Source organism: Chiloscyllium plagiosum, chromosome 12 (assembly GCF_004010195.1).
Source record: "Chiloscyllium plagiosum isolate BGI_BamShark_2017 chromosome 12, ASM401019v2, whole genome shotgun sequence".
NCBI lineage: Eukaryota > Metazoa > Chordata > Chondrichthyes > Orectolobiformes > Hemiscylliidae > Chiloscyllium > Chiloscyllium plagiosum.
The window spans coordinates 50844823-50855478 of NC_057721.1; the positions used below are offsets into that span (position 1 = coordinate 50844823).

At 42.0% G+C, this 10656-nt stretch overlaps 1 protein-coding gene across 1 annotated transcript in view; it reads left to right on the forward strand.

Annotated features, from left to right (window-relative positions):
- The first annotated feature begins 859 nt into the window (after positions 1-859).
- LOC122555509 (suppressor of tumorigenicity 14 protein homolog) overlaps positions 860-10656 on the forward strand; it is an 80228-nt gene continuing 70431 nt past the window's right edge. The window contains exons 1-3 of the mRNA XM_043701534.1: positions 860-958; positions 1750-1891; positions 2158-2282. Of these exons, the coding sequence (XP_043557469.1) occupies positions 860-958; positions 1750-1891; positions 2158-2282 (366 nt within the window). The remainder of the gene's footprint in view (positions 959-1749; positions 1892-2157; positions 2283-10656) is intronic.

Below are 10656 nucleotides of genomic sequence, written 5' to 3' on the forward strand. Positions count from 1 at the left end.
GGTGAATTGGCTGTGCTAAATTTGGAATAGTGTTCAGGGCTGTGTGGGTTAGGTGCATTTGTCAGAGGTAAATGTTGAGTAGTAGGGGAATGGGAATGGGGCTGGGTGGGTTACTCTCCCAGGGTCTGTGTGGACTTGCTGGACCAAATGGCCATTTTCCACACAGTAGAGATTCTATGGTTCTATCTCTGAGCAGGTTGATTAGAAAAGAACAAATTCAGCTTGTGTTTCCGGGCCAAAATAAAACCAAACAACTGCGGATGCTGGAAATCAGAAACAAAAACACAAATTACTGGAAAAACTCCGCAGGTACAGGCTCCTTCTTCAGAATGGGTCACTGGACCTGAAACTTTAACTTTGCTTTTTCCCCACAGATGCTGCCAGACCTGCGGAGTTTTTCCAGCAATTTCTGTCTTTGTTTCGTTGTGTAAACAGTACGTGAATACAGCAGATTGGACAGTATCTGACAGTCCACATTTGAAGCCGCCCGCCGTTTAGCAGAATTGGACCTGATGTTTGAGGAATACAAAGGCTCTGAACGAATAAGATTGTTCGGTGTCTCTAAAGCTGCTTTTGAAGACTCTCAATGGGGCGCAGGGCGGCGCAGTTTCCCCCACAGGACACGTGCCCTGTTGGTTAAGATTCCTGTGCAGTTTCTGCGCCTGTAATTCGCTGCCCACTTTCAGTTGGGCGAGCCCAGAGTGGCGCAAAATTCTTCTGGGATCGTGGGCTCTGAGGGGCTGCTGTAAAAATTGCTGGGAAAGGGCGTTTGAGAGAATAAATCCAGACAAAGTAGGATCTGGCGGTTTGTGGAAGCGAGTTGATCCTGAGGAGATTCTGCTTTTAACGAAGTAAGGCGATGTTAACTTTTTCAAAACAGAGGATCTCTGAGGTCTTCAGTGTTTCAGAAGCAGTTGCTCATCAACAAAAGCAGGTAACATCCACCAGTGGGCAACAGGTAAGGTGACATCGCCTGGAAAGATAAATCAGCTGAGTTTTAACGATCATGCTGAAAAAAAATTGAAGCAGTTTAAAATCTTTTTTAAAAGTCAAACCCATGAATTCTAAATACTTTTGTTATTGATGACAATTTCTTGGTAAACCTCAAAGCCTCGGAGGAAACATTTCTTTTCCATAGAGATTCATTATTTCATAAAATTACAATGCTAGTAGCAGTTTGCCTCATCAGGTGTAATTTATTTAGTGTATGATGTTTGAAATATAGACTCAGATAAAATGCGTTTCTTTCTGTTAATCAATTGTTTGTTATTAATCGTCAATTGCAAAGTTTAAACTGACATGTCACATTTCCGAGATTCACATTCGATAGATCTTGTTGTAACAAACAGAAATAAGCCACTCATAACAAAATAATTGCCCTAATCACAAAACTGATGTGCAAGTTACCTGATGCAATATAAATTTTAGTCTAAGCTTTTCTTATTTATTTAAATATAAACTATACTCAAGTGCACAATTTAAAACGAAACCGCAGCTGTTAAAGTTGCGTTTGATTTAAATATTTTTCAGTATCTATAGAAACAAAAAAAAACACGTTTCTTTAACAGCTTTGCCTTTCAAATATGTTGCCCCAGGATCAAAATTTCATGATGGACAGAGTTGCAAACCAGCTGAAATAACAATGAAAGTGTTTGAGTCACCATCTGCACTGTAAGTGTGACAATTATCGGAGAAATTCCAGTATACTTTAGGTGATCAAATTCTGTTTCTACTTTTTTTCTTCTTCAGAAATATCCTATTGCAGATTGTAACAAAGAAAGCTTGCCCACCGATCAGTGTCTCAATCTCTCATCGGCCCATTCTGTTGGTCCATTAGCACTCAAAACCTACCTCTGCCCTCTGGAGTTCTCCTCCTACAATTTGGCAAGAAGTGAACCCTGCAGAAGATGGATCCTTGGCTCGTTGCCCATAATCCCTCTAACAGCAGCAATAATTGTTGTTGTCTTTTGTTACTGTTTCTGTAAGTTTAAATCCTGAATTTTGGTTACGTAAATAAGAAGTCAAGTGGCTACTCTGTAGGCTGGGTTGACAGTGCTGTATAAGTTTAGCTTCAGTGTCTATTTCAACTTAGCAGAAGTTCCATGTAGATACTATCTCCAGAATGTGGATGTAAGGTGTGATTGTTCTCCTTTTCAGCGCCTGCCATCTCCATTTTCTACCTGAGTGGAAGTCTAGAAATCTCTAACCTCACCTACACCAATGAGTTAGGAGACCCACGCTCACAGCAGTTTATTTCACAAGCACAGGCAGTTCAAAATTATGTGAGTTTCAAGTTTTTTTGACAGTACCATTTTGATCAGTAGCAAGTGTAAGTAAAGTAATATGTGTGGTTATGTTATGATAGTGCTATTATCTATGATCCATTTTAATGATTACTTTCACTTCGAGCAAGAAAATGCTTCTGAACCTTATGACATAATTCAAACCAAAAAGGTTACTATGAAGATAGCATTAATAAAGGGAAGAGTAGGTAGAGAGCAGATGAGTGCAAAAGAATTGGTGGCCTGAAATGCATCTACTTTAATGCAAGGAGTATAGTGTTATATCACAACTGTACTAAAGAAGGATGCTACAGAGGTCTTGGGTAGTGAGGCCTTATGGGTGGAGCTGAGAAATAAGAAGGGTGCAGTTACATTGTTGGGGCTGTATTACAGGCCTTCCAACAGTGAGCGTGAGGTAGAAGAACAAATAGATAAACAGATTATGGAAAGATGTAGAGGCAATAGGGTAGTGTTAATGGGGTTTTAATTTTCCCAACATTGACTGGGATACACTTAGTGTAAGAGGTCTGGATGGGATAGGATTTGTAAGAAGCATCCAGGAGAGTTTTCTAGAGCAGTATGTCAATGGTCCGACAAGGGAAGAGGCCATATTGGACCTGGTACGGGGGAATGAGCCAGGACAGGTGGTAGAAGTTACGCTGGGGGATTTCTTTGGGAACAGTGACCACAATTCTATAAGTATTAGGATACTCGTAGATAAAGATGAGAGTGGTCCTGAGGGAAGGGTACTAAACTGGGCCAAGGCCAATTATATCAAAATTAGGCAGGAGCTGGGAAATGTGGATTGGATACAGCTATTTGAAGGGAAGTCCAGATTTGATATGTAGGAGGTTTTCAAAGATAGGTTGACGGTAGTGCATGTCCTGTTGAAGGCAAAGGATAGGAAGGGCAAGATTCTTGAACCGTGGATGACAGGAGAAATTGTATGACTAGCCAAGAGGAAAAGGGAAGCGTACTTAAGGTCTATGCAGCTAAGGACAGAACGGGCCCTGGAGGAATATCAGAACAGTAGGACAAATCTTAAACGAGGAATCAAGAGGGCTAAAAGGAGTCATGAAATAGCTTTAGCAAGTAGAATTAAGGAGAATCCAAAAGCATTTTATTCTTATAGAAGAAGCAAGTGGGAAACTAGGGAAAGGATTGGTCCACTAAAGGATAATGAAGGAAGGCTGTGTGTCGAACCTGAGAGAATGGGTGAGATTCTGAATGATTACTTTGCATCAGTGTTCACTGAGGAGAGGAACATGATAAATCTTGAGATTAAAGATAGAAGTTTGATTAGTCTGGATCACGTTGACATAAGTAGGGAAGATGTGTTGGGTAGGCTAGAGGTTATTAAGGTGGACAAATCCCAGGACCAGATGGGATCTATCCCAGGGAGACAAGAGAGGAAATAGCTGGGGCCCTGACAGATATCTTTGTGGTATCTTTAAATACAGGTAAGGTGCCGGAGGACTGGAAGGTTGCTCATGTTGTCCCCCTGTACAAGAAGGGTAGTAGGGATATTCCGGGTAACTACAGACCAGTGAGCCTGACATCGATGGGAAAGTTGCTGGAGAGGGTACTGAGGGATAGGATCTATTTATATTTAGAAAAGAATGGCCTTATCAGTGATAGGCAACATGGTTTTGTGCGGGGGAGATTGTGCCTTAGCACCTTAATAGAGTTATTTGAGGAAGTGACCAAGTTGACAGATGAAGGAAGGGCTGTTGATGTCATATACAAGGACTTTTATAAGGTGTTTGATAAGGTTCCCTATGGTAGACTAATGGAAAAAGTGAAGTCATATGGTGTGCAGGGTGTTCTAGCTAGGTGGATAAAGAACTGGTTGAGCAACAGGAGACAGAGAGTAGTAGTTGAAGGGAGTTTCTCGAAATGGAGAAAGGTGACCAGTGGTGTTCCACAGGGGCCAGTGTTGGGACCACTGTTGTTTGTGATATACATAAATGATCTGGAAGAGGGCATTTTTGGTATGATCAGCAAGTTTGCAGATGACACAAAGATTGGTGGAGTAGCAGAAAGCATAAGGGACAGTCAAAGAATACAGGAGGATATAGATAGACTGGAGAGTTGGGCAGAAAAGTGGCAGATGGCTTTCAATCCAGACAAATGTGAGGTGATGCATTTAGGCAAGACTAATTTTAGAGCGAATTATACAATGAACGGAAGAGCCGTGGGAAAGGTTGAATGGCAGAGAGATCTGGGAGTGCAGGTCCATTGTACCCTGAAGGTTGCTGCGCAGGTGGATAGAGTGGTCAAGAAGGCATATGGTATGCTTGCCTTCATTGGACAGGGTATTGGGTATAAGAGCTGGCAGGTCATGTTAAAATTGTACAAGACATTGGTTCGGTCGCATTTAGAATATTGTGTACAGTTCTGGTCGCCACATTACCAAAAGGACGTGGATGTTTTGGAGAGGGTGTAGAGAAGGTTTACGAGGATGTTGCCTGGTGTGGAAGGTGCTAGCTATGAAGAGAGGTTGAGTAGGTTAGGTTTGTTTTCATTAGAAAAAAGGAGATTGAGGGGGTCATGATTGAGGTTTACAAAATTATGAAGGGTATAGACAGGGTGGATAGAGACAAGGTTTTTCCCAGGGTGATGGATTCAATAATGAGAGGGCACGGTTTCAAGGTGAGAGGTGGAAAGTTTAAGGGGGATACACGCGGCAAGTACTTCAAACGGAGGGTGGTGGGCGTCTGGAATGTGTTGCCAGCAGAGGTGGTAGAGGCAGGCATGGTAGATTCAATTAAGATGCATCTGGAGAGATGCATGGGTAGGTGGGGGAGCAGAGGGATACAGATGCTTAGGAATTGGGCGACAGATTTACACAGTAGATTTGGATCGGCTCAGGCTTGAAGGGCCGAAGGGCCTGTTCCTGGGCTGTAAATTTTATTTGTACTTTATTCCTTTAGAAGCCAGTTTATCAATATGTTTTTTATAAAATTTAGTTTGAGTGGAAAGTAACAAATGCTAGTTTCGCATGTAAATCTTATGAGTAAGTAGTCATTAGAGCCAGGTTGACATATTAGAGAGGCTATTCTCTCCTTGTAAGGAAAAACAAGGAAATGTGGGCCAGTGGGTGACTGACATTAGGAAGAGCAGATAATGTAACTCCTCCAGTTGGCACAGTTTTGAAATAGTCCAATTGGAGGAACAAGAGCAGTCACTTCAGATTTCATTAGATTTTTGTGTAAAAGTACTATTAACAACAATAAATATCAAATTACGCATTACACTACATTAGCAATTCAGCCACTTTCAGATTTTATCTTGGTTAAGTAGATCTTTTGCACCATAAGTACAAAGTGCCATGTAAACATTACGGTGTAGTCAATCCCAGACTCAGTAATGGTGAGGACTAACATGTCATTGTATACAGATCAACAACTACAGAGATTTGAATGTAGTTTGGCAATGCTTTAAAGTTAACCTGATATTTGCATTTTTTCACTGCATCTGTCAATGGGCAGTATACCAGCAAATCCTGAGCAATTCTCTGCTCAAACATATGCAAATAGGGAAGATATGTGGTGATCATTGGAGACACAGTTACCAAAGTGCTTTCACAATGCAATTGCATATTCATTTCTGCATTGTTGAATTTCTTTTTTTGCTGACCTGTCTTTATTTGTGCTGGGAGAGTTTTGAACTTTACAACAGAGTTGATTTAGGAGAAAGTGAGGTCTGCAGATGCTGGAGATCAAAGTTGAAACTTTATTGCTGGAACAGCACAGCAGGTCAGGCAGCATCCAGGGAACAGGAGATTCGACGTTTCGGGCACAGGCCCTTCCTCAGGAATGAGCAGAGAGTGTTCAGCAGGAGAAGATAAAAGGTAGGGAGGAGGGACTTGGAGGAGGGGCGTTGGAAATGTGATAGGTGGAAAGAGGTCAAGGTGAGGGTGATAGGTCGGCGTAGGATGGAGGCGGAGAGGTCAAGAAGAAGACTGCAGGTCAGGAAGGCGGTGCCGGGCTGATTTAGGAACCATCCTCACTTTGGTTATAACTATGGTATCTTTAGCCTTTCCCTCTTACAATATTGAAGCAACGACACAGGACGACTTGCATACCAGACAGCAGAAGCAGCATTTGATAGATAGACCAAAGCAATTCTGGAATATATGGAACATTCCAATATTCTGCTGTCCTACCAGTCCCAGTCATTGAATAATGGTGTGCAATAGACATCCAAAATATCCCCATCTTCATTGAAGGAGGAGCCCATTTCATCAATATTGCCATTTCTTTACTGTTGCTGTGTCTGTCATGTACCTATACCACAGAAACTGCAGTGGTTCAAGAAGGCAGCTCACTGCCACCTTATCAAGGGTGTTAGGGATGAGCTGGCTTTATCTGTGACACTGATGTCTCCTGATAGAATTTATAAAAATATGCTTTTGAAACTCTGTCTTCATATCACTTAATTTCTACATTTCAATTTACCTTGTCTTTTATTTTATTGTTTTCTGCTTTGATGGAATCCAGTTTCATTGACCTTTACCTTGGTTTTTAAATTTGAAAATTCAATACTACATTTGAAATATAGATGCAATACTCAAGTTGAGGCCAAACCAATGTTTTCAACAGATTGAACATAACTTTCTTGCTTTTGTATTATATGTCCCCATGAAAATGCCCAGAATACTGTCTACTTAATCACTCTCTCAACATGTCTGTCACCTCTGCTCCTGTACCATTTAAAGTTGTACCCTTTATATTATCTCTCTCCATTCTTCCCAGCAAAATAAATCACTGCAGACTTCTATGAATTAACATTCAGCTGCCACAAATTTGATCAAGACCACTAACCTATCTGTTTCCTTTTGAAGTTCTTTACTATTCTGATTTTGATTCACGACATTTCAAGTTTTGTATGACCTGCAGATTTTGTGATTGTTCCCTGAACATCAAATTTAAGATCTTTAGTTGGGTTTGCAGTCTGATGCTTTTGTGTGTGCAAGGTGTTAATACGAAAGTACACAGGACCCTGTTTTAAGTAGGCAAAGGGAACTTGCAGATGCATTGTACCTTTGTCAACAAAGGGGTTATAAAGACAACCAGTCTCTGCAGCAGCCTCATGGCAATGACCTGACGAATCAGAAACTGAGAATTGTTCTTGCTGTGACTCCATGCCAGTGATGGCCCAACCAGTCACCACCCTCTTTTCGTGAAATTGTCATTTTCTTTCAAGTCTATTTCTTGCATCCTAGTCCTGATGAGTGCAAAATGAAAAGCAACAATTTTAGTATCTTTTCAGCAGTGTTTAAGTTCTTATTTTGCTCACAATTCTGCTGTGCAGAATTTTATCAAATGCCTGTGAGAAATCTATTTGCACTACATGAACAGCATCAGTTTATTTTTATTTGTTCCTGGAAGCAGGTGTCATTGACTAGGTCAGCATTTATTACGCATCTCTTATTTCCGCGGAGAAGGTGGAGGTGAGCAGCTTTCTTGAATCACTACCGTCCTTGATGTGTAGGAACACGCACAAGGCTGTTAGGAAGGGCATTCCAGGATGTTTGACCCTGTGACAGTGAAGGAATGGTGATTCAGTTCCACGGTCAGGATGGTGTGTGACGTGGAGGGCATCTTGCAGTTGATGGTGTTCCCATAACTATGCTAAGCATGTCCCTTGAGCTGGTAGAGGTCATGGGTTTAGAAGGTGCTATAGAAAGAGCCATTGTGAGTTAATGCAGTGCAGATAGCAACATTGGTGGTGGAGGAATTGAACTTTGGTGGTATTGGATGGGTTGCCAATCAAGTGAACTGCTTTGTTCTGGATTGTGTCAAGCTTCTTGCATGTTGCTTGAAGCTGCACCATCCAAGTGATTTGGGAGTATTCTATCACACTCTTGACTTGGGGAAACAGAAGGTGAGTTACTTGCTACAGATTTCTTAGCTTCTAACCAGCCACACTATCTTTAGTTTTGGTCAGTAGTGACACTCAGATGTTGATAGCGGTTCAGTGATGCTTATGGCATTGAGCAACAAGGGGAATTGATTAATTTCTTTCTTGTTGAGTGGTGGTGTCCACTGTAATACTTACTGAGGAAACTCACTGGAAAACAAGCCCTGCTATTCCTGGAGTCATTTCAAAGTTTAAAAATTTTATGAGTACACAAAATTTCCCAATTTCTCTGTCTTTTAGATTTGATTGACAGAAACCAGGTTTCTGTATTTAACAAGAATAGTTATTTATTATAAATAAATAGATTCTAGCTGCAGGTAAACACTTATGAACTGTTGACGTATAGTTCTGTAATCCCCTGAAAATGCTCCACCTACTCACATATAGATAGCACAAAAAACATTGATGTCATAGGTTACAAGGCAAGACTGGGAAGGCAGTTCAATTATTTCTGTCTACAGAGTACACTGAAATGATACCTTTGGCTTCTCAGGTCTTGCTGCCCCTTGATCTTCTTCCGCTAAGTCTTTTCACTTGCTTGCTGGAGGCACAGAGCGACTGGTTCAATTTAACTTATAAAGTCTCTGATGTATTGGTTAAAAGCCATAGCTCACACCAAAATTGGAGGTGTAGTAGACAGCGAAGAAGGTTACCTCAGATTACAATGGGGTTTTGATCAGATGGGCTAATGGGCTGAGGAGTGGCAGATGGAGTTTAATTTAGATAAATGCGAGGTGCTGCATTTTGGAAAAGCAAATCAGAGCAGTACTTATACATTTAATGGTAAGGTCCTACGGAGTGTTGCTGAACAAAGAGACCTTGGAGTGTAGGTTCATAGTTCCTTGAGAGTCGCAGGTAGGATAGTGAAGAATGTGTTTGGGGACCTTATACAGTATTATAAGATCATGAGGGGCATGGATAGGGTAAATAGACAAGGTCTTTTCCCTTGGGGGTGAGTCCAGAACTAGAGGGCCTAGGTTTAGGGTGAGAGAGGAAAGATATAAAAGGTACCGAAGGAACAATTTTTTCACGCAGAGGGTGGTACGTGTATGGTACGAGCTGCCAGAGGAAGTGGTGGAGGTTGGTATAATTGCAGCATTTAAAAGGCATTTGAATGGGTATATGAATAGGAAGGCTTTAGAGGGATATGGGCCACATGCTGGCAAATGGGACTAGATTAGGTTCGGGTATCTGGTTGGCATGGATGAGTTGGACATCCCTATGACTCCATAACTGATAAGAGAATATAAACTGGATTTGTTCAGGCTTGAGCATTTTACTAGTAAGGAAAGGCTGGCTGCTTCCATTTCAGAAGTACGATAGTTTCTGACCAAACATTCAAACCCACATGGTGTTCAGCTACCTGGGAGCCAATCATTAAGCTGTTGGCAGGCATAAAGCCTTTGTCATTGCTCTGTGGAATGGTGTTCAGTCATCAATCAGGCACTTCCAGCCAATCTCCTCTCCCGCACACACAACCTGGCTCCAGCCCGACTGTTGTACCCACTGGGTGGCAGGTCGGCTCAGTGGTTAGCACTACTGCCTCACAGTGCCAGTCCTCTGGGTTCTATTCCAGGCTCGGGTGACTCGCCAACTGAGGTAGTTTGGGCTGAGGTTCGGAATAGGAAAGGTGAGGTCACCCTGTTAGGAGTTTTCTACAGGCCTCCTAATAGTCCTAGAGATGTAGAAGAAAGGATTGTGAGGATGATTCAGGAGAAGAGTGAAAGTAATAGGGTGGTTGTTATGGGGGACTTTAACTTTCCTGATATTGACTGGGAAAGCTATAGCTTGAGTTCGTTAGATGGGTCGGTGTTTGTCTAATGTGTGCAGGAGGGTTTCCTGACACAATATGTAGACAGGCCAACAAGAGGTGAGGCCATACTGGATTTGGTTCTGGGTAACGAACAAATCCAGTATGGCCTCACCTCTTGTTGGCCTATCTACATATTGTGTCAGGAAACCCTCCTGCACACATTAGACAAACACCGACCCATCTAACGAACTCAAGCTATAGCCTTCCCAGTCAATATCTGGAAAGTTAAAGTCCCCCATAACAACCACCCTATTACTGTCACTCATCTCCTGAATCACCTTCCCAATCCTTTCTTCAATGATTCTAGGACTATTAGGAGGCCTGTAAAAAACTCCTAACAGGATGAGCTCACCTTTCCTATTCCTAACCTCAGCCCAAACTACCTCAGATGGAGAGTCTTCATCCATCGTCCTTTCCACAGCTGTAATACTATCTTTGACAAGCAATGCCACACCTCCCCCTCTTTTACCCCCACCTCTGACCCTACTAAAACATTTAAATCCCGGAACCTGCAACAGCCAATCCTGTCCCTGTTCTAGCCATGTCTCCGTAATAGCCACAACATCGAAGTCCCAGGTACCAACCCACGCTGCAAGTTCACCTACCTTATTTCGTATACTTCTTGCATTGAAGCAT